This window comes from Enhydra lutris, unplaced genomic scaffold (assembly GCF_002288905.1).
Source record: "Enhydra lutris kenyoni isolate GAN:26980312 unplaced genomic scaffold, ASM228890v2 scaffoldscaffold69, whole genome shotgun sequence".
Classification (NCBI taxonomy): Eukaryota; Metazoa; Chordata; class Mammalia; order Carnivora; family Mustelidae; genus Enhydra; species Enhydra lutris.
The window spans coordinates 9,028,480-9,052,338 of NW_019154153.1; the positions used below are offsets into that span (position 1 = coordinate 9,028,480).

General features: G+C 43.5%; 1 protein-coding gene across 2 annotated transcripts in view; it reads left to right on the forward strand.

Annotated features, from left to right (window-relative positions):
- Positions 1-5,798: 5,798 nt before the first annotated feature.
- The window catches only part of LOC111159743 (chromosome unknown C12orf56 homolog), a 94,236-nt gene continuing 76,175 nt past the window's right edge, over positions 5,799-23,859 (forward strand). For both annotated transcript variants that reach the window (XM_022522324.1, XM_022522325.1), the window contains exon 1: positions 5,799-6,055. In XM_022522324.1, the coding sequence (XP_022378032.1) occupies positions 5,804-6,055 (252 nt within the window). In that variant the 5' untranslated portion in view covers positions 5,799-5,803. The remainder of the gene's footprint in view (positions 6,056-23,859) is intronic.

The following is a 23,859-nucleotide window of genomic DNA, read 5'->3' on the forward strand; positions in this document are numbered from 1 at the left end:
ATTGGCCAACAATTAAGGCCTGAGGAATTCTCCCAGTTTTCTCTGTAGGCCTCAAGCTTCCCACAATACGTTTGTCTGTGGTTGAATTCCATGTGGGTATTGTTTGGCTGAATCAGTCCCAATTGCCTGGTGGGTGTATCTTGCGGGTTATGTACCACACAGATGGTCATCTTGTTCAGGCCAAGACCATGAGCACATTTAGGGTTCTCCCGAGTTAGTGGAGGATCTAGGATGCGTGGGCTTCAGGACGAGTCTGATTGAGCCCTCAGCAATGATATGGAGCACCTGGCTTCCTGGGCCCTCTGTAACACTGGCTCAGGCCGGCCTAGGCTACTTCTGCAGTTGTGATGGAAAAGCCCCAGGCCTGGGTAGTCCACCCCATGTTTCGTTCTGCAGGCTGAGACCCCAGGTCCCTCCCACCTCATTGGCTGAGACCAGGTCACATGCTCATGGATGAGCCAATCCCTGGAGCTGGGGAGTGGATCCGTGGAAACAGGCTGTTAGGACCTCTGTGGTAATGACTTTTGTAATGGCCATGGTGAAAGATCTTCTGGGATGCATCTTTTAATAAAACGAGTATTAATTTCTGATAGTAAGTGGGTCCAAGGTGCTGGCTTAGCACCTAGCACCTCAGTCCCAGCATCTGAGGACAACTGTACTACTCTGCAGAGCCAGGAGAAGGAACAAGGTGGATGGACACTGGTCTGGAGTGCACAAGGGAAGGGTGCGGGGGTGGGGCCGTGAGGGGTTGGGGATAATAGGCCAAGATGTATCTCCAACTTATCTAGGTTCAAGAAGGTGTGGGGAATCCTTGGCATTTCACTGTCCATCATTTTGCAGATGGAGAATATGTCTTTTGCATGGAGTATGGCAAGACTTGCTCCAAGTATTCTCTAGTTGGTACAGAAGTCGGGGAGACAGCACCCTCCACCTGCTAGGACAGGCGTGAGAGGCTGAGTGCTCTCAAGAAGGTGTCTGGCTTTTGCAGGGCTGTCAGCTTGCACACAGGACTGACGAGGACAGTCACAGTTTTGTTCTGAGGATGGAATATTGGAAGAATGCGGTGCTCTGTGTAATCCGTGTGGCTCCGGGATCCCCAGTCTGGAGAGCTTGGGAGCCAGGACTCTGGGACAGAAGTATGTGGTTAGGGCCTAGGGCATGGCAGGCCTAATGTGCAGACGCTGATTCAAGCTCCCTGGGGTCTGCGTTTAGGGCGGCTGTCAAGCTGTGGCTCAGGCTTGAGTTTGTATCCATGGAGGACCTCCAAGTGGGGGTGCCCTCAGGGGGCAGTGCAGGTTTCTCCTAATCTGGGGATTTTGTGCAGCTCCATAGGGCACAGTTTCCTTCTGGAGGGCAGAGTCCTGTGGTGTGGCTCCAGAGTCCCCAGTCTGGAGGGCTTGTAGGCCAGGACTCTGGGACCAAAATCTGAAAACACAAGCTGGCGTTAGGGATAGGGCCTAGGGCATGGCAGGCCCATTTTGCAGAGGCTGAGGTGAGCTCCCTGGGATCTGAAATTAGGGTGGGTGTTGGGTGGTCACTCAGGCTGGAGTTTGTGACTATGAGGGCTGCTGAATGTGCGGGAGAACTCAGGGGGCCATGAAGGTTTTTCCCACTCTGGGGGTCTGGTGCAGTTTCAAATAGCATGGTTGCATTCTGAGAGACAGGAGGAGTCCTGTTTTGTAGCTCAGGGTCCCCCAGATGGAGGGATTCAACACCAGGCCTCTGAGGACAGATGCTTGGAAAACCCAAGCTAGGATTAGGGTTAGGGCCTAGGGGTATGGCAGGCCCTATCCGCTGGCTATGGGATGAGCTACATGGGTGGCTGAGGGGAGGGCGGGGCTTAAGATGAGTGTCAGAATGTTCATTAGTGTCCATGGGGAGCATCTGAAAGTGGGGGTGTCCTCGGGGGCCGAGCAGGTTTCTCCTAATTTGGGATTTTGTGCAGCTCCATAGGGCACGGTTTCCTTTTGGAGGGCAAGCAGAATCCTGTGGTGTGGCTCCGGAGTCCCCAATCTGGAGGGCTTGTGGGCCAGGACTCTGGGGACTGAAGTCTGAAAACACAAGCTAGAGTTAGGGATAGGGCCTAAGGCATGGGAAGCCCGATCTGCAGACGCTGAGGTAAGCTCCCCAGGATCTGAAGTTAGGGTGGGTGTCAGGCAGTCACTCAGGCTGGAGTTTGTGTCCATGCGGACCGCCAAATATGGTGCCGGCCTCAGGGGTGAAGGAGGTTTATCCCGCTCTGGGGGTTTTGTGCAGCTCCAAATAGCAAGGTTTCATTCTGGGGGACAGGAGGAGTACTGTTTTATACTCAGAGGTCCCCCACATGGGGGGATTCAAGACCAGGCCTCTGGGTATGGATGCCTGAAAACCCAACCTCGGGTTAGGATTAGGGCCTAGGGGCATGGCAGAATCGATCTGATGGCTCTGGAGCCAGCTACCCAATGGGCTGAGATGAAAATGGGGCTCAGGCTGAGTTTGACAATGTGGGTTTGTGTCCAGGGCTGCCTCCAAAAATGGGGGTTACCTCAGGGGCAATGAAGGTTTTCCCTACTCTGAGGGTTTCACACAGTTCCAAATAACAAGGTTTCCTTCTTGGGGTCAGAAGGAGTTCTGTATTGTGGCTCAGGGGTCCCCCACATGGAGGGATTCGACACCGGACCTCTGGGGCCGGATGCCTGAAAACCCAAGCTAGGGTTAGGATTAGGGCCTTGGGGCATGGTGGGACAGATCTGCTGGCCCTGAGGTGAGCTATCCTGGGCGATCAGGTTGGGGTGGGCTCAGGATGAGTGTCAGAATGTGCAGCGTCCACAGCAGGCCTCCAAATGTCAGGGTGACATCAGGGTCCTTGTAGGCTTCACCTAATCTGGGGTTTTGCCCACCTCCATAGGGCACGGTTTCCTTCTGGATCGCAGGTGGTGTCTTGTGGTATGTTTCTGGAGTCCCCAATCTGGAGGGCTTGTGGGCCAGGACTCTGGGGACTGAAGTCTGAAAACCCAGGCTAGGGTTAGGGATAGGTTCTAGTGCATGGCAGGCCCAATCTGCAGATGCTGAGGGGAGCTCCCTGGGATCTGAAGTTAGGGTAGGTGTCAGTCTGTGGCTCCAGCTGAAGTTTGTGTCCATGAGGGCCGCCGATTTAGGAGATGGACTCAGGGGGCCATGAAGTTTTTTCCCGCTCTGGGTGTTTTGCACAGCTCCAAATAGCAAGGCTTCATTCTGGGGGACCGAAGGAGTCCTGTTTTGTGGCTCAGGGGTCCCCCATATGGGAGAACTCAAGACAAGGCCTCTGGGTACGGATGCCTGAAAACCCACCCTAGGGTTAGGATAGGCAGGCCCTATTCTGCTGGCTCTGGGGTGAGCCCCCCAGGGGATTCCGTTGAAAATGGGGCTCAGGCTGAGGGTCACAATGTGGGTTTGTATCCAGGGCGACCTCTGCTAGTGGTCGTGGCCTCAGGGCCCATGAAGTTTTCTCCTACTCTGAGTGTTTTACCCAGTTCCAAATAGCAAGGTTTTCTCCTGGGGAGCATCAGGAGTTCTGGTTTTTGGCTCAGGGGTCCCCATATGGAGGGATTCAATGCCAGGCCTCTGGTGACGGATGCCTGAAAACCCAAGTTAGGGTTAGGGATAGGGCCTAGGGCATGGCAGGTCCGATCTACACACGCTGAGGCGAGCTCCCTGGGATCTGAAGTTAGGGCAGGTGTTGGGCGGTCACTCAGGCTGGAGTTTGTGTCCATGAGGGTCGCGGAATGCGTGGGTGATTTCAGGTGGGCCATGAAGGTTTATCCTGCTCTGGATCTATCCCCTCCATGAACACCCTTTCCTGCAATCTGAACTTTATTGTTACCTTGGCAACAGTAGAGAACACTAAGTGCCTGGAAACCATGACACTGCCTTTTCTGTCTGCCGCAAAACTGAAAGTTTAACTGAGGTCACCTTAGCCACCAAACCTTTCATCAAATTCCCTTCTGCATGCGCTTCCTCTTAATGTTTATCAAGTCCAGTGGCCTCATCACCAAGCGGATAGGTCAGGTGTACTGTCTCTTCTAGTTCTGCTACTGTTATTCTGTATCTGTTAGTCCTGCGGACGGAGCAAAAGCCTGATGGACACTAAAGAGCAACTTAGAGTGAGGTCTTTCCCCTTCCGTGGGCTTCACATTTCACTTCTGACCTAGCCATTCACCTCTGAATGGCTCTTTTTTTTTTTAATTAAAGATTTTATTTATTTGACAGAGATGACAAGTAGGCAGAGAGGCAGGCAGAGAGAGGGGGGAAGCAGGCTCCCCGCCAAGCAGAGAGCCTGATGTGGGGCTCGATCCCAGGACCCCGAGATCATGACCTGAGCCGAAGGCAGAGGCTTTAGCCCACTGAGCCACCCAGGCGTTGGCAGCTCTTTGGCAAAGGTAAAAGGCCTTTCCTTTCTGTTGGTTTGACACAATAAACTGTTTCCAGTGGTTTAGACAGGGGATAGTCTTTAGAGGAAACAGTCCGCGTCTCTGGGGCCCCCTTCTTATCCACCTTTGAAGTTGGGAAGAGTCAGACAGATCTCTGTTCAGATTATTAGGAAAACTTGGAATGCTAGTCATTTAAGATTTTGTCAGCAGGCGGCACTTCTCTCCTTAGTCACTAAATACAATCTCTCCAATAAAAGAAATACTGCTTTTCTTGGCTTCTACTGAGTTCCTCAGAATTGCTTAGCCACCCCAACATTTCTCCCCGGTTCCTTTTCACAGTGATTTAGTCTACAGTGTCTCTTTATGTATTTTAATTTTATACTTTTCCCACGAGATTTGAAGTTGTTTATAGCATACAGTGTACAATGGCAAAATATGAGGAGGAGAACAGGAACTGCAATAAAGAATACACAATTTGGTTCCGAGTTGTGGGTAACTGGAGCAAAAATACACATAAATGTGTACCATTCCTCTGGATGAATGGGCAGCGGGAATGACTTTTCTAATTTTCAATGAATTTGAAATTAAAATGAAAGTTGTTACCTGGGGTTGTTAGAGACAAGTTTCTGCTATGCCCTTCTCATCACGCTAACCTAATTTATAGTAAGTGACTCCTGATCTGTAAAAAAGGACGCAGCACTTTTAAGGGTGCACAATTAGCATTCCTCCACCTCCGGTCTTCAGCTTTTCAAGATGCCAGCCTCAACCATTCATTCATCCTACACAGATTAAGCTCTGATGGTCTACGGGGCTTTTTCCTGGACCTTGGGAAGACAAGCATTACCCCCAAGGCTTGGGCGTGCCAAATCAATTTATAAGATTTCCTTCAGAGAGAGCGCTTTCTAGTTGGAGAAAAGATCTACCCGTGAATAACTAGAAGGCTATATCAGGCAATACTACAATCAAGTGCTAAATCTGTGTGATTGGTCTTCATAGGATTCTAGGGTTGTTCTGCCTATTTAAAAGAAATCGGTAAATTTCAACGCGTTTCTAACAGAAACCCAGTTTGAAATTGTGGGTTCCCTTATTAATACCTGCTGTTAGAAACGGCGTGGTCCTCGACAGCCGAGGCAGGCGGGGGTGCTGGGGCTGCTGTGAGCAGAGGGCGAAGAGAGCCCCTCCATACCCGCCCCGCAGCCCGCGGGATGCTCGATGACGATTTACCCGAAGTGCCTCGCCCCGCCCACTGTTGGACCCGCACCCAAGTTCGGGGCCCTGCGCCCGGGGGAGGTGGCGGCGTCGGTGGGGCGGGCGGCTTTGTGGCGCGCGCGGGTTCCATCGCAGGCGGCGCGGAGGCGGGGCCGGGCCGAGGCGTCCACCGCCCCCGGCACTGGGCAGGGCTTCGGGCGCGGCGCATGGCCGGCCCCGCAAGGTCTGGCTTCCCCTCGCACACGAATAGCCGTCTGGACGCGTTCCTGCGGAGGCAGCTGCCCCCAGAGGTCTACGACGCCATCCGCGCCTACGAGCCGTGCATTGTGGTGTCCGAGTCGGAGAAGCACGCCTTAAAGTACGTGGTGCTCAGCGATCGGCTCATCTACCTGACCGAGAACCCGCCCAAGTCCATCCGGCGAGCCCTAGCGCTGCGGGACGTCGTGGCCATTGACCTGGTGAGGAGCGCGGGCAGACAGGCGGGCTCGTGAGAACTCCCCTCCTGGGTCCCCCAATTCCAGCCCTCAGTATGCGGGAAGAGGGAGGAGGAGGCAGACCTTCCCCATCCCTCCCTGGATTCCCGTACTTTTTAAAAACTTACTTTAGGACTAGAAGCCACAGGAAAACTGTGGATTGCTTTATGTACTCCGAATAAAGATACCTTGCCCCTTCTCATCATGTGTACTGGTTATCCCTTGTGCCCCCCAAATAGGGCTACCTGTGTGAGAACATAGCCGCCTGTAAAAATTATGCTTTAAAGTAACTTTTTTCGTTCCTTAAGCGCCTAGCCTGTGCCAGTCCCTTGTTCTAGACACTGAGGATGCAAAAATGAAATAGGGCCCCTTCCCAGAAGCTGCTGTGGGAGAGAAAAAAAAGCCCCAAACCGATGCAAATAAATGCAGTGTACTAAGTACTATTATGTCTTGTTTACTTTTTTATCAACAGTGCTTAGAGCGCGTTAGGTGCTCGATATGAGTAAGTGAGTGAATGAATGAATGGATGGGATGAGCACAGGACCCCCGGCAATCTCAGGAAGGTCACTTGATCCAAACTAGGCTTCAAAACTTCTTGAAGAAGATACAGTCTGGCACACACACGCCTTGTCCCAGTTTTTAGTGTGCTGCTACTGTATTCCTTTCCTTCAGGAATAAATTTACTTTATAAACCAGCAACACATTGGAAGCAGTCTCTTCTCCAATTACAGTTTTTTTCCCCTTTGGCTCCCTTTAATCTGAGCTGTTCTCCAGGTGTGTTCCTTTTTCCACTGGGGACAGGTGTCTAGCCTCATCTCCCATCTCCACCCCCCTCCCCTTAGTCCCTGCATCTCCCAAAGGAGAAGTTGGCAAGACTTGGTGGGGCTCTTTTGCCAAGACAAGCATAACTTGTTTGGAACACATCTGTAAGAAAAGGATACAATTTAGTGAAAAGAAAAAAGCTTTTATTTTTTCTCCTTAAAATATCTCTGTGGGCTAATATCACTACGTAAATTTACTTGTGGTTTTTTTTTTTTTTTTTGAGTAAAAGTTGGAAGCAAAAGTGCTGTTTTCCTATTTTCATTCTCTTGAAATAAAAATTTTAAAAATGTATATCGTTTATCAAATGCTTTTTAAAACATTAAACGTTTAGCTTTTTCTACTGTCTGCAGTGTAAACGTTTATTGTTTTGACAAAATGAAATGATTTTAGGATATTGTTACTTGCCCTGACAAGACAGTATATGTATTCCAACTGTTATATATTGTTCTTTCTGAGCTGTCAGAATCTGAAAAGTACAGTGAAGTTTCCTAGGCCTCCAAGCCAAGAATCTTCCCAAGAGGTATACCAATTCATCTGGTAATCCTTTATGTACAAAATTTACCTTTCAAAAAAAAAAAAAAAAAGTACCTTTCAGGCATATAGAGGAATGTGTAAAGGAGCTGAACAAGTCTAAGATTTCAGCATTGTTGACAGACTGGCTGTCCATCTTGCACAATAGAGTTGTGTTAGGAAGAATAATGGCCCCCAACGGATATCCCTGGACCCTGTAAATATGTCACATTACATGGCCAAGAGGAATTAAAGTTGCAAATGCAATTAAGATTGCTTGCTCATCAGCTGACTTTAAAATAGGGATATTAAAAAAAAAGTGTCCAATAAACAAAGAAACCAAAAAGAAAGAAGAAAAGAAAAGAAAAAGATAAGAAAAAAGAAAAGAAGGCAGGCAAAATAAGTCAGTCAAATAGGGAGATTTTGGATTACCTGGGTGGGCCCACAGTTGTCACAAAATCCTCAAAAGCGGAAAAGGGAGGCAGAGTGCTACAGCACAACAGATTTAGTTCTGAAGGTGGAAGGGGCCGGAAGCCAAGGAATCTGGGCAGCCTGTAGAAGCTGGAAAAGGCAGGAAACAGGTTTTCTCCTAGAGCATCCAGAAGGAATGCATTCCTTTTGACACCTTGATTTTAGCCCAGTGAGACCCATTTTGGACTTCTGACCTCCAGAACTATTAGAGAATAAATTTGTGTTGTTGAATGCCGCACGTTATGTGGTACTATGTTACAGGAGCAAATGAATACAGAAATGTTTCTTATTAATGTTGTTTGTTTGTTTATTGAGGGAGAGAGAGAGAGCTCCTGTCTGGGGGAGTGGGGGCAGGGGTTGGGGGCTGGGGGTGGGAGGAGGGCAGAGGGAGAGGGAGAGAGAAAATCTTAAGCAGGGTCCACACCCATTGAGGAGCCCAACTCAAGATCTCAGTCTTACAACCCTGAGACCATGACCTGAGCTGAAAACACAAGTCTGACACTTAACCAACTGAGCCACCCAGGTGCCCCATCCTATTAATGTTGTTTAAAATGGGTTATCATTGGGGCGCCTGGGTGACTCCGTTGGTTAAGCATGAGACTCTTGGTTTCGACTCAGGTCATGATCTCAGGGTTGTGAGATTGAGACCTGAGTTGGGCTCCCCACTCAGCAGGGAGTCTGCTTGGGACTCTTACTCTCTGCCTCTTCCCCTGCCCTCTCTCTTTCTCCCTCTCTCAAATAATTAAAGAAATCTTTTTTAAAAATTGGTAATCATTTTTAAACAATATTGTTTCAGTGAGAAATAAATATAATCAAGTTGAGTACAAATGCCTTAACCATCTCTTTTCCTGAGGCTTTGTGAAATAATTCTAGGGTTATTATAGTTCAGTGGCTTGGACAGCTTTGCAGGTGAGTGACATATAGGTATCAGAGAATTGCTGGTAAAGGTACTAGGTATAGTACCAATTAGTAGCCACAGGTGGAGTTGACTAACCATCCCTCTATGAACATTAAATCCTCACTTAATAGCACAATGGGGAGAATTTTCCTGATTTCGGTCTTATATGTCATATATTTGTCTCTTATCCATGCTAACACAGTCACTTCAATTACATGATTTATTTTTTTTTTTAATTTAAATTTTATTTATTTGACACAGAGAGATAGCAAGAGAGGGAACACAAGCAGGGAGAGTGGGAGAGGGAGAAGGAGGCTTCCCGCGGAGCAGGGAGCCTAATATGGGGCTCAATCCCAGGACCCTGGGACCCTGGGACCACAGGACCTGAGCCAAAGGCAGAGGCTTAACAACTGAGCCACCTAGGCGCCCTCAATTACATGATTTCAGTGCCAGGCAGCTTTTTTAGAACCAGTTCCTCCTTCCTTGAAAGATGAACTGTTTACTCTCCTTTTTTATTTATTTATTTATTTTTTTTAGGGCACTGTCCTCTTTCTAAGGCCATCTCTTTAGACATCCTTTTCCATTCTCAAAGGTTTTCTCATCTTACTGTACACATTTGGTTATTTAACTTTCAGCCAGTTCAGGTTCCCATTCTGCCTTTGTTCTAGCTGTCATGGTAATAAAGCCCCTAAGCCAACGCATCCTTTATTACCTCTGCGCCCCAGCCCTCCTGGTCCATGTTAGATCAGATTCCTTATTTATTTCATGACACATTTTGCGGTTACAACACTTCAGAATATAATTTGCAAACATGCAGATAAAATTCCACTCTCTCCCCTTCCAAAAGAAAAATGGAAGGTAACAGCAACAAAAAAAAAAATTAGGCTAGAACTTGGCATTGGATAAAACTGAGATTTCCTTCTCAGCAAAGATGAGCTTAAAGCGCACGGGGAAATCTCCATTGGTGTTTGATATGGTTCATCTCCTAAAACAAAGAGTTTCTAAGGTTGCTGGGGCAGAGCTTTTATTAAAACGCTGATATTTTCTTTAACAGTTACTTTTGGAAGAATTCTCTAATGTTCTGCTTTTGTGGGCATCAAAACATTTCTTTAAACTCTTCTAAGATTAAATACATATTTTTTAAGTGCAAGAAGCTACTACCTAGCAGTGAATTTTCTATGAATTCACTCACCTTCAATGCCATACCATCACCTACCAAGAAAAACAAATCTGTCAAATCCAGCAGCCTTCACCTCTTAACCTCTTACCTGTCTTTGTCCTTGTATTTTCACCACTCCTTCCAGGGAGTATGGGCTCTCCAGCCATCCCAGGCTCCCTGTGGCTTCCCGACTGGGCAACAAATGTATGTTTTACATCCTGGCCTGTTGCTCGTGGTGAACATGTTCTCCCCTTCAAGGTCATTCGTATCATCATATTTATAATCCTCCTCTTCCTCTCCTCCTCTCTCTCTAAAACATGTAAAAACAAGGGTTCCTGGCTGGCTCAGTCAGTAGAGCATGTCACTCTTGATCTCAAGGTTGTGAGTTTGAACCCCATGATAGGCACAGGGTTTACTTAAAAAATAAAAAAAAGTAAAAACATCTTGGCTTGAACAGAAACAGGTCACAGACTGTGAATTAAAAGGGCTCCAAGAGTTTGCCAACTGATCCCCACTTTGCCCACTTCTGTATTCAGAGCTGACATGTTTCTAGGCTAAGCCCATCATTCTTTCTCTGGGTTTTTTCTTGGCTAGGCCACGAGGCGGGACTCTTGGCCCATTTTGTTCCCTGCTGTATCTCTGGTTCCTAGAACACTGCCTGGCACAGAGGAGATGGTCAATAACTATATGTTAAAAACTCAACATGACCTGTTTCTTCATTTATTAACTGCCATACACATTGGTGGGCATTTAATAATTCATTTTTTAATAATACGTTTTCATTCAGCTTTTGCTCTCTACCTGTGTAGACTTGGTATAGTTATTTACCTGCTAGTCTGCGCCTTCATTCCTCATCTGTAAAATGGAGATAACAGCGCCTTCCTTAGAGTTTACATCAATAAATGTAACACACTTAAAAGAGTACTTGGCAGGGGCGCCTGGGTGGCTCAGTGGGTTAAGCCGCTGCCTTCGGCTCAGGTTGTGATCTCAGAGTCCTGGGATCGAGCCCCGCATCGGGCTCTCTGCTCTCTAGGGGAGCCTGCTTCCTCCTCTCTCTCTGCCTGCTTGTGATCTCTCTGTCAAATAAATAAATAAAATCTTAAAAAAAAAAAAAAGAGTACTTGGCACATGGTAAGAGCTACTACATGTTACTATTGATAACCTTTATTCATACATAGTAAGTCTATTAAGGCTCACAATGAATCTGTAATATAGATATTATCTTCTCTTTTTATATTAGGGCACTTGAATTTAGGAGATTTAGCAAACTGGAAAGAAAATAACTTTTTTTTTTTTGAGCACTGATTATATATTCAGGGTTTTAAATACATTATCTCATTTATCCTTCTTGAAAATCTGCCCAGTAGGTTTGTCAGGTTTAATATGTCAAAAACAGAATTCCTGATCTTCACCCTCCAAATCTGTTCCTTTTCCTTTAGCCTTCCTTATTTTAGGAAGTAACATCTTCCATCAGCTTTAATTTTCTCACTCCCCACATCCAACAATCAGTCTATCTCCTTGATTTGTGTAGAGGAGGAAAAAGTTTCCCTTGACCCTCTCAGGGTTCCTGGCTGGGTCTGAATATTAAACTGACAAAGGCAGATTAACAGGAGAAAAGCCTACAAATTTATTTAATACAAATTTTACATGACATGGAAGCCTTTATAAGGAAATGAAGACCTGAAGAAATAAATCTGTGTGTGTTAATATTAGGTTTGATGAAGAATAGAGAGTCATGGAAAAGTGGGATAGTACAGAAAAGGGGGTATGACTAAGAATAATAAACTAGGGAAAACTAGCAAGAGCTGTTTGGATTCCTCTCACTGTCCTGTCTTGTGTACAGGGAGGGCACCTCTCTTAGACCTGCTTCAAGGGAGCAGGGTGGAGAAAGGTCAGAGAGAATTTCCTGCATCTGCTGTTTTCTCAAATTCTTTCCGCTCAAAATATTCAGTATACCAAGGTGCTATGTTTTGGGGGAGTGTGTTCTGAACCTTGTCACTTCTCATCCAAAATGTATTCAGCCATAACCTTTCTTGTTGCTTCTACTTATGCCACTTATCCAATCCCTTATCTAGACCATTGGAGTTGCCTCTAAACTCATTCCTCCATCTAGCAGTTGGGATGATCTTTTTAAACATAAATTGTAAATTAAGTTATATCATTCTTCTGTTTAAAAATCTCCATTAGCTTTCAAATTCTTTATTGCCTATCAGAGCCTCCATGATAACTCCTTTATCTCTGACTTATCTCTCATTCTTCTCTAAACTCTTTATGTTCTTTCCTGCCTCAGGGCCTTTGTACATGCCATCCTAGCCAGAAAACTCTTCCTCCAGATCTTCAGAGGATTGATTCCTTCTTATCAGTCATGTTTCCAAATTCAGCACCACCTCCAGAGGGATGCCTCGCATGACCACCCAATCTAAAGTACCATTCATATGTCACACTCATCACATCTGTTGGCTTCCAAGCACTTATCACTATCGGCATTGTAAGATTAATCTGTTTAATGACTTATAATTGTGTATCTTTCATACAATGTAAGCTCCATGAGGTCATGTCTGTCTTGTTCATCCCTGGGTCGCTGTGCATGCATCATATTACCTGACACACAGTAGATTATCAATAACTATTTGTCAATTAGAAGAATGAATAAATGAATAAACAGATGTTCAGATACATCATATCATTTACCTCTCAGAGGGAGAGATCCTCTTTCCTTATTCCAAGTGTTGAGAGACCCTGGAGACTTGACAATTTGTCGCATAGGCAGTTAGTGGAAGGGCCAGAGTAAATGCTCCCAGGTCTCTTAATGCTCCTGTTCAGCATTTTTCTTGCTTCCTTTGTGCTTGTATGAGATGATCTCTGTGTTGTTTACCTGAGTCCTGCATTTTGGTAGGATGAGTTAGATAAGAGGAGACCATAATATGGATGCTTCTTTTCTTCTCTAGCATGTTTTTTTTTTTCCTATTTTGATTCATTTGCAGCCTTTCAAAACTCTCACTGTGGAAGGAAGAAAGAGATGGTAACCTCTTATCTATCATTTTGGTTTCTTAATAGGTTGTTTGCATAGAATAGTTTGGATATTGTATTTGAATGCTGAGAGACTCCATGAGGGCAACATTTCGTCAGTTTGATTCACTGATGTACCCCCAGCACCCAGAATGATAGTGGACTGATCAAGATAGCCCAGGTTAAGCTTCACTAAGAAAACCCACCAAAGTCTTTAGTGCTTTAACACAACATAATCTGTCTCATTCAAGTGACTTGTCCATTGTGGATTGGCAAGAGGCTCTATTCATCTTAGTCACAAGATATGTGATACTTAGTTACACCTCTTGGTTTCAGGGCACCATCTCAGCACATGCTTACTTAATCACCATGGCAGAGGGAAATTAACTTGCCAAATCCTGTACCAATTTTAAGTGGGCTCCACACACAGCAGAGCCCAATGTGGGACTTGAACTCATGACCCTGAGATCAAGACCTGAGCTGAGATCAAGAGCCAGACATTTAACCACACACTTAACTGATTAAGCCATGCAGGCACCCCAATTATGTACTGATTTTTAAGATTCTACCCACATGTCACTTCTCACATTTCATTGGCCAGAGTCAGACACATGGCCCAAACCTAACTTAAAAGGGGGGAGAAAAGGGGCACCTGGGTGGCTCAATCAGTTAAGCATATGCCTTCCCCTCAGGTCATGATCCCAGGGTCCTGAGATCAAGCCCTGTGTTGGGTTTCCCATTCAGCAGGGAGCCTGCTACTCCCTCTCCCCCTGCCCTTCCCTTTCTCTCTTCTGCTCTCCCTCAAAAAAATAAATCTTTTAAAAAAGGCGGGGCGGGGGGAATGTGATCCTACTATATATGCATTCCATGTGTCTGCAAGAGAGAATAGGAATATTTGTGAACAGCTCTAACATCTACCTCAAATTACTGAGTGCTTACTGTTTGCCACTCAGCCTCTGTTCTAAGTGCTTAACTTGGAACAACTAATTTATCTTTACAATAATCCCAGGTAATATTGTTAGCTTAGCTTTAGCTTAGCTTTACAGATAAAAAACCTGCCTGAATTATAGAGAACTTAAGCAATTTACCCAAGATCATTCTCTAAGTGGCAGAACCAGAATTTGAACCCTAGTAGTTTGGCTCCAGAACCAATGCTTTGACTCTACAGATACAGCTGCCTCAGTCATAGCAGGTCATTAATTTAAAAAAAAAAAAAAAAAAAAACAAAAAAAAAAAGGTTATCCAGGAGACTCTAAGCTTTTTGAAAACAGAAACTCCATCTTACATTTTGCATGTTTCAGTCTTGTGGTAGGAACTCAAAAGTATCTATGATGTACTGAACTGGATGAATTAGAAACTAGATAATTAACTGCTAAAAGCCTAGGGTGCTTTTATTCTCTGAAATTAAAGTGGATAGAAAAAAATCTGAACCAAGACTATGAAATCAAGACTAAGGGTAAGATAAATATAGAATTGTTCACAAAGGGCACCTGGTGGCTCAGTGGGTTAAGCCTCAGGTCATGGTCTGAGAGTCCTGGGATCGAGCCCTGCATCGGGCTCTCTGCTCAGCAAGGAGCCTGCTTCCCCCCCTCTCTCTGTGATCTCTCATTCTCTGTCAAATGAATAAATAAAATCTTTAAAAAACAAACAAAACAAAAAAAGAATTGTTCACAAAATATAGAAAACACGGGGTGCCTATGTGGCTCAGTTGGTTAGGCATCTGACACTTGATTTTGGCTCAGGTCATGATCTCAGGGTCCTGGGATGGAGCCTTGCATCAGGCTCCGAGCTCAGTGGGGAGTCTGCTTCTCGCTCTCACTTGGCCTCTTCCCCACTTTCTCAAATAGATCTTTTTTATTTTTATTTATGTATTTATTTATTTGACAGAGAGAGAGAGATAGCGAGAGAGGAAACACAAGCAGGGGGAGTGGGAGAGAGAGAAGCAGGCTTCCTGCTGAGCAGGGAGCCCAATGTGGGGCTCCATCCCAGAATTCTGGGATCATGACCTGAGCCAAAGGCAGACACTTAACGACTAAGCCACCCAGGTACCCCTCAAATAAAAAATCTTAAAAAACTTAGAAAAAAATGAATTAACGAGTGTCAACTATACTTCAATTAAAAAACAAAATGTAAGGGACATCCCTTTGCATTTTAGAAGTAGTATTTTGATAAGAGTAAGAGAACTCATTACCAGTTGCAAATATAAATATGACAACTGATGTAGATCCATTCATGAGTGATACATTATTTTAGAGGTAGTCAAAGAACTTAAAGATATTTTCAGATAAAGCCTTATTCATTTGAGATAACAAAAAAGCACACTCTCTTCTCTCCCAAAATGCCCTTGCTGCCAGCATCAGAGACAAATACCAGGCCGAGTAGGCCATGAATCTGGCTCAGTCTTGTATTACTGAGGTTCTTATGAACAGTCAGTCCTTAATTGTAATAGATATTTATTGGGTATATACTATATGCTGTCCTTGTGTCAAATACTTTAGAACTCATATAATCTTATTAACTCTATAAGGAAGGCGATACTGCCTTTTTTTTTGTTTAATAGATGGCAAAACTGAGGCAGAGAAAGAGGAAATCCTTACACAAGGTTATATTCAGAAAACATGAGCTGGAATATAAACTCAGGTCTTTTGATCTTACAGCCAGCATTCTTTATGCACACAGTAACAACTGATCTACAAATTCCTGGTTTCCGAATTCCAAATTTCCGTAGACATTCTTAGGTTTTGCTATAGAGACAACATGGTTACCTCATAATATACAGATTACATGGTTCCTGGGCGTTGGCTATCAGGAATGACATTTTAAATAAAACACCTTTTTCATTCCCCATACCACCTCCCTGTACTCAAGATTGTTGTCCTTCAGAGTTCAGACTGGTGTCATTGCTGTTTCTGATGATGTTCAAGGACAGGTTTGGTTGGAAAGGTGGAGGTTGGAAAGATGCATCCTTTTCACAGGGCCAAGCCTTTAAAGCTTTTTTTCTTTTAGTCTTTCTTAGCTGTGGTGCTCATCCCAGAGGCAATGATTTTTCAAGCCTAACACATGATATAATCTAAGGAGTCTCCAGTATTAGGGGGGAAAGTGCTCAATTCTCCAAACTGGTAATTGTTTTTGGAATATGTGGGTGGATCATTCTTGCCAGCAATATTCACAGGTTCCAAAAAAAGCTCAGCTACTCAGACTTCCTTAGGGATCGGTACACTAAAGCCCAGGTAGAGTATAATGGGAAAAAAAAAACACCTGGTAGAGGCTACAATGAGTTTTTTAATTATGAAACTGGAAGGATTTGCCAAATGCTAAATGTAAAAATAGCTTCTACTTAGGAACAGGCTTATGTACAGTGTGACATAGGTATTGCTAATGTGGTTTAATTGGAGGGAAATCCATTCAAGAAACTTCCTTGTATTGATTAGCTATCTCATCAGTAGCTTGAATCCTTTGGATTTACCCCTGGTACTCCTTCAGGTTTGCTTTGAAAAACTCTTGGAACAGGTAATTCATTACATTGAAATCTGAGTGAATTAATTTAGTACTTGCTTTCCTTTCTTTGTTAGACACTGGAGAGTCTGCTGTCAGAGAGGAAGTTAGGTCCAGAAAGAACCATGGAAGTTGAAAGATATCTCACGATTTAGCTCTTTTGGGGCCTTACTTAATTACTTAATTACTACTTAATGTCCTGTGAAGTAAAGTGATCTCCAAACTGTGGCCCAGTACATGATGTAGGCCTTTAGTTTTTCCCTTTCAACTTTTTCTCTGGTTTATGTTTTTCTTCTTTCTACACAGCACAGTTCTATTGAATGGATGTTAGATTTTATATGGGGTATTCTACCAATGTTTTGAATTACCAGGGACAACAAATATATAAGGGAATAAAAAGTGGCATGTGCTTTTGAGTAACTCATAATTTAGAGAGGAAGGTAAGCAGACGGGAAAGAAGAAAAACAGTTATAAGCAGATACTTATAACGAAATGTGAGACTAGATATAATAAACAGAATACTGTGGGAACCCAGAAGAGGAAGTGACATACTTCTCGTTTTGGTGAGAGAAGGCGGTGCAGGGGAGGGTGGGATGAACATATAAAGGTTCACCAAAGAAGTAACCTGAGCTTGGTCTTGAAGGAAGAATAGAAGTTTCTAAGCTGAATAAAGGACAAGTATATTCCAAAAGGAGAGGATGGCATGTGCTTGATCAGCTTTCTACAACAGGCTGAAATGCCTGCTTGTGATCTCTGTCTGTCAAATGAATAAATAAAATCCTAAAAAAAAAAAAAAAGCATACATCACATTTGGTTGCCATCTCTCTTTTGCTTAGTTTTTAGGGAAATTTTCTATCTTTCTTTTTTTTTTTTTTTTTTAAGATTTTATTTATTTATTTGTCAGAGAGAGAGAGAGGGAGAGAGAGCAAGCACAGGCAGACAGAATGGCAGGCAGAGGCAGAGGGAGAAGCAGGCTTCTTGATGAGCAAGGAGCCCGATGTGGGACTCGATCCCAGGACGCTGGGATCATGACCTGAGCCGAAGGCAGCTGCTTAACCAACTGAGCCACCCAGGCGTCCCATATCTTTCTTTTTTAAAAAAATATTTTCTTTTTAAGTAATCTCTACATTCAACATGGGACTTCAACTCACAAACCCCGAGACCAAGAGCTGCATGCTCTACCCACAGAGCCAGCCAGGTGCCCCTCTAGTAAAATTTTTTTTGCACTGTCTTATTTTGTCTCATGGTACTATCACCATTTCAGCTCTCTTTTGGTTACTATTTTCACGGTATATCTTTTCCATCCCTTACTGTCAACCTATTTGTGGCTTTTTGTGTGTTTTTTTAAGATTTTATTTATTTTTATTTATTTGACACAGAGAGAGAGAGAGATCACAGTAGGCAGAGAGGCAGGCAGAGAGAGAGGGGGAAGCAGGCTCCCCACTGAGCAGAGAGCCCGATGTGGGGCTCGATCCCAGGACCCTGGGAACATGACCTGAGCCAAAGGCAGAGACCTAACCCTCTGAGCCACCCAGGTGCTCCAGCCTATTCATGTTTTTGAATCTAAAGTGGGTCTCTTATAATGGTACAAAGTGAATCATCAGTTAAATCATGTTTTTAAAATCTATCTTTTCAATCTCTGACTTTAATTGGAGTGTTTAGTCCATTTATAGTATTATAATTACTGATAAGGTAGAGTTCACATCTGTCATACTGCTATTTATTTTCATATTTCCCCCCCATTCCCCAGGTACTGCCTTCCTTTGTGTCAAATAGTTACCTTCTAGTATACACACTGTTCTCCTGTGATTTCTTTTACCATGTGTTTTTGGAGTTTTTAAATTAATGTTTGCCCTGGGGAGTACAATTAACATGCTCCTTTGTAACAATCTAGTTCAGATTATTACCAACTTAATTTCAATAGTACACAAAAATATAAGTCTTTTCCCTCCCTGCTCCTTTGCGCTGTTATTATCATACACATTATAGTTTCTACATTATGTGCCCATCAACACAGATTTATAATTATAGCTTTATGCAAGTATCTTTTTTTTTTTTAAAGATTTTATTTATTTATTTATTTGACAGACAGAGATCAGAAGTAGGCAGAGGCAGGCAGAGAGAGAGAGAGGAAGCAGGCTCCCTCCCGAGCAGAGAGCCCGATGCAGCGCTTGATTCCAGGACCCTGAGATCATGACCTGAGCCAAAGGCAGAGGCTTCACCCATTGAGCCACCCAGGCGCCCCTGCAAGTATCTTTTTAAACTAAACAGGAGAAAAAAGAGTTACACACAAACATACATTTAACTTTTATTTTTACCTGTGTAGTTATCTTTATCAGTGTTCTTTATTTCTCCATGTGTGTGTGTAAGTTACTATCTAGTGTCCTTTCATTTCAGCACAAAGAATTCCATTTAGTATTTCTCGTAGGTCTGATAGTAGCAGTACCCTTTACAAAGTATAGATTCTTTGGGATATAGGTACTGAATTCTTCATAAGGAATGTTCTTCTTCTTCTTCTTTTTTTTTTTTTTTCAAAGATTTTATTTATTTATTTGAGGTAGACAGAGAGACAGCACAGGTGGGGAGGAGGATCAGAGGGAAAGGGAGAGGCCGACTGCCTGCCGAGCAGAGAGCCCGACCTGGGGCTCCATCCCAGGACTCTGAGATCATGACCTGAGCATAAGGCAGACGCTTAACCAACTGAGCCACCCAAGCGCCCCTGAGGAATGTTCCTAACAAAATGCATAGGTAGATTACAGATTTACATAAATATACTCTCCTTCCAAACAGGACTCTGCAGATACTCCTTAGCTGAATCTCTGCAGAGCAGCCCATTTGGTTCTTCCTGATCATGTAAATATATTTCCTGAAATACAGTTTTTGGCCAAGTTAAGTTTTACTTTTTTTTCTTTTTAAAGATTTTATTTATTTATTTGACAGAGGGAGAGAGAGGCAGCGAGAGAAAGGGAACACAAGCAGGGGGAGTGGGAGAGGGAGAAGCAGGCTTCCAGCCGAGCAGGAAGCCCAATGCGGAGCTCAATCCCAGGACCCTGGGATCATGACCTAAGCCGAAGGCAGACGCCCAACGACCGAGCCACCCAGGTGCCCCAACTTTTTTTTAATTAAAAAAATTTTTTTTAGTAATCTCTATACCCAACATGGGGCTTGAACTCAATGGCCCTGAGATCAAGACTTGCATGCTCTTCTGACTGAGCCAGCCAATATGAAGTTTTAATATTATAAAGTTACAATATAGTTTTGTATTAAAAAAATATATATATATATATATATATATATATTGGTGCGCCCAGGTGGCTCAGTCGATTAAGTGTCTGCCTTCGGCCCAGGTCATGATCTCAGGATCCTGGGAATGAGCCCCACATCGGGAATCCCTGCTCAGCGGGGCGTCTGCTTCTCCCTCTCCTTCAGGCCCTCCACCCAACTCGTGCTTGCTCTCCCTCTCAAATAAATAAATAAATCTTAAAAAATATTTATATATTGCTCAAGCTGAAAGAGACCTTAAATTGATTCCACATTCTACAAATGAGGAAATCAAAGCCAAAAGAGCTCAAGTAACTTGATCAAAGTCACACTGCTAGTTAATAGGGAAAGCCATATTCAAAATCAGATTTCTGAACTGTTAATTCATATTGTTTCCCCAGCATTCCAAATTTCTGTCAGGGTGTTGACTATGATTATCTAGTTTGGTCATGATATACTTAACAATTAGGGCACAAAATAACGAATTGGTCTGTAAGAATTTAATTAGAATAATTTATACTAATTAGGTTGCTGTCTGCCTGATGGCTTTCCTTTAGGACACTTTAGTACCTTTTACTCAGAAATCTGGTATTTAAGTGATTTTAATCCAATCTTTGTACATTATTTTATGATGAGTTCATTTTTTAGGCTTTCTTAGTCTGAGATTCTCTTTCATGTTCTAATCCCTCTTTGATGTCAGGCTTTTGATAGGTGGACTCTGTGGAACTCTATAGGTGGGCAATTCACTGGAATGCATGAAAAATAAGAGCCACCTGAGCAAGATGGGTCAATTCTGGAATTAGGAAATTCAGAATTTTTGAGGGTTGTGGGACATTTGCGATGACAGGAATCATGTTGGTGTAGCAGAGCCTTCTACTTAATGTCTCACAGCGAAATAAAAAAATCCACCTCATGGGAACATTGTCTTATGCCACAATAGGAACAGTTTTATTTTTTATTAGTTTTATTTTATAGTTAGTTTCTTGATGTATGTATGTATGTATGTTTCACACTTTTGTATAAGTTAAGAGCACAGGCTCTTAACTTCAGGCTTCATTTTGAATCTGGTTGACCACATATTAGCAGGAGAACAGGTCCCTTAACTCTCCGAGCCTCAAGTTCCTTGAATTCTTGTAAACAGGGGTAATTTAACCGATATATGGGGTTGTATGAGGATTCAGTGAGACAGTATATATAAAGCACTTAAAAGAAAACATAGTAAGTGCTCAATAAATGTTATCTTTTATTTTGTTTCGCGTGACACTGTTTGAACATTGAATTCTTCCTCTTCCCTATCTTCGCTCTGGAGAGGCTCTGGCCACAAGGATCAGAATCCTTATGAACCCTTTGAAGAGGAAGAATGGGAAGGTGGGCTGGCCCTCTCTGACTCTCAGCCTGGGGAAAGGGCAAAACTGCAGTGCCCAAAGGAGGCAGAATCGTAGTCTAAGCAGCCAATGACCTTATTATGCCAGGGTCAGATTGTCCTACTATGTAGGGGGTCCCCAAGATAACCCTTATGCTTGATAATTCACTAGAAGGACTCACAGGATTCAAAGGGTTGATTATAATGAGACAGTACAGATTATACTTAACAAAGGGAAAAGGTGCATGAGATAAAATCCAGAAGAACCTATGTGCACACTTCCAGGCATCCTCTCCCAGGGGAGTATCATTCATGTACTTAATTTCCCCAGCAACGTGTTAAAACATATGCAAAGTATTACCAGGTTCATCTGAGCCTTGGTGTCCAGAGTTTTTATGGGAAACAGTCATGAATGCATCAGAGCCTACATAGCTGACCTTAGCTACTCAGACTCCAGCCCCCCTTGACCTCCTTGCCTTCACCCCCAGAAAAACAGGTGTTTACCATAGAGGATACTGTCAGATACTGTCAGAATAAGTTTATCTGCTCAAACTAGTACAGCATGGCCCAAGGTCTCAGACATACACACTTGTGTCAGACTGTCAGAATATTCCAACGCTCACTGGTTATCTCCTAAGATCAGGCAAGGGCTAGTCCCTGAAGATAGGCCGTTTTTTCGTGGTGCAAGGTATAAGCAACCCAGGCCTGCTGAGGCAGTCCTTTATCTGCACACCTACCTACCTTTGTAACATCACAGATTGAGAAAAGTTGTACTGCGCTGGTGAGCCAATATGGTTTTGGTGGGGTTTTCTTTGTTTTTGTTTTTGTTTTTTTTAAAGATTTTATTTATTATTTGACAGAGAGAGACACACAATGAGAGAGGGAATTCAAGGAGGGGGAGTGGGAGAGGGAGCAGCAGGCTTCCTGTGGAGCAGGGAGCCTGACTTGGGGCTTGATCCAAGTGCCCTGGGATCATGACCTGAGCTGAAGGCAGATGCCCAATTACTGAGCCACCCAGGTGCCCCAGGTTTGTTTGTTTTTTAAAGATTTTCCCCAAGGCCCCAAATTTACAGTTGGTGTACCACATGGCTCCAGACCACCAGTAAGGGTGGTTATATAACAGACACCACCTTTCTCAGAGGCAGAGAAAGTCGGGTCAGGCATTAGAAAGTGCTACAACTTATGGATGGTCTTAGAGTATTTATAATATTGACAGGGAGGAAGAACTTAGGAGGCCGTCTGCCAATAACTAACTTGCCAGCCTCAGTTTCTAATGAGAAAAGACAAGCTAAACATACCATTTATATTAGTATCGAAGTATGAGTACACAGCACTGGGTCAACAGTAATCATATTTAAAAGAGGTGATTTATAAAATATATGTAAATAGTTTGTTTAATTGTTATATAAAACTTTGTTATGTCAGCAAGTCATAAAGAAATCTGTCCTGTGTACTGATTTGGAATTCTAAAATTATTTTCATGTAGATATTCAGATATTATTACCTATGCTAGAAGGTGTCTGGGTATAAGCACTTCTTTCAACTTATGTTCTAAAAACATAAATTCAATGCTATATGACCCAATGAACATTTTCCAACTTAAAAAGTTAAATATTCATATACAAAATAAAATTTAACTCATATTATTTAGCTTATTTTAAGCTATTTTAAGATTTTATTTATTTATCTGACAGAGAAAGACACAGTGAGAGAGGGAACACAAGCAGGGGGAGTGGGAGAGGGAGAAGCAGCTTCCCGCTGAGCAGGGAGCCCGATGTGGGGGTTCTATCCCAGAACCCTGGGATCATGACCTGAGCCAAAGGCAGATGTTTAACAACTGAGCCACCTAGGTACCCCTGAAACTTAAGCATATTTAAAATAAGATACTAAAGCTTATGTTAAGACATAAAGTTAGAACATTTTAATTTTTTTTTTTTTAAAGTAAACTCTACCCCAGGCATGCCTGGGTGGCTCAGCTGGTTACCTGTCTAACCCTCTCCCACCTCTGAAATAAAATAAATAAATGGGTAAATTTTTTTTTTTTTAATAAATGGGAAAATCTTAAAGAAAAAAAAAATGTAGGGCGGCTGGGTGGTTCAATGCATTATCTGCCTTCGGTTCTGGTCATGACCTCCAGGTCCTGGGATTGAGCCTGAACATTCAGGCTCTCTGCTCAGTGGGGAGTCTACTTCTCCTCCTTCCTCTGCCTCTGCCCCCACTCATGTGCTTGTGTGCTCTCTCGCTCTCTCACAAATAGAATCTTAAAAAAAAAAAAAAGAAAAAGTAAAGTCTACCCCTAACATGGGGCTTGAACTCACATACCCCGAGATCAAGATCACATGCTCTACCGACTGAATCAGCCAGGCACCCCTAGTTAGAAAATTTTAACAAAGTAGTTCTGAAGGAGCGTTACATCCATCTATCTGTCAATCTTCTATCTATCTATCTATCTATCTATCTTCTATCTATCTATCTATCTATCTATCTATCTATCTATCTATCTATCTACCTACCTACCTACCTACCTACCTATCTTTCCATGCTTTGAGGTTAAATGGAAACTCTGGCTTTTGAGTTTCCTAATGATGTCTCTGGAGTAAATGCGAAAATTTTCAGATAACAACATGCCTAAAATAAATTGCTAGCATAGGATTGAGTTCAGCTGTGTCCCATTTAAGAACTTTCTTTTTTTCCTTCAGGCACCGACAGCATGTTGTTTGGACCAAGTCTCCAGTCTCCTTGCCTGACAGCTGAGAAGCTTCCCAGTCAGAAAACTTTTTACGTCCCATGGATGTGTAAAT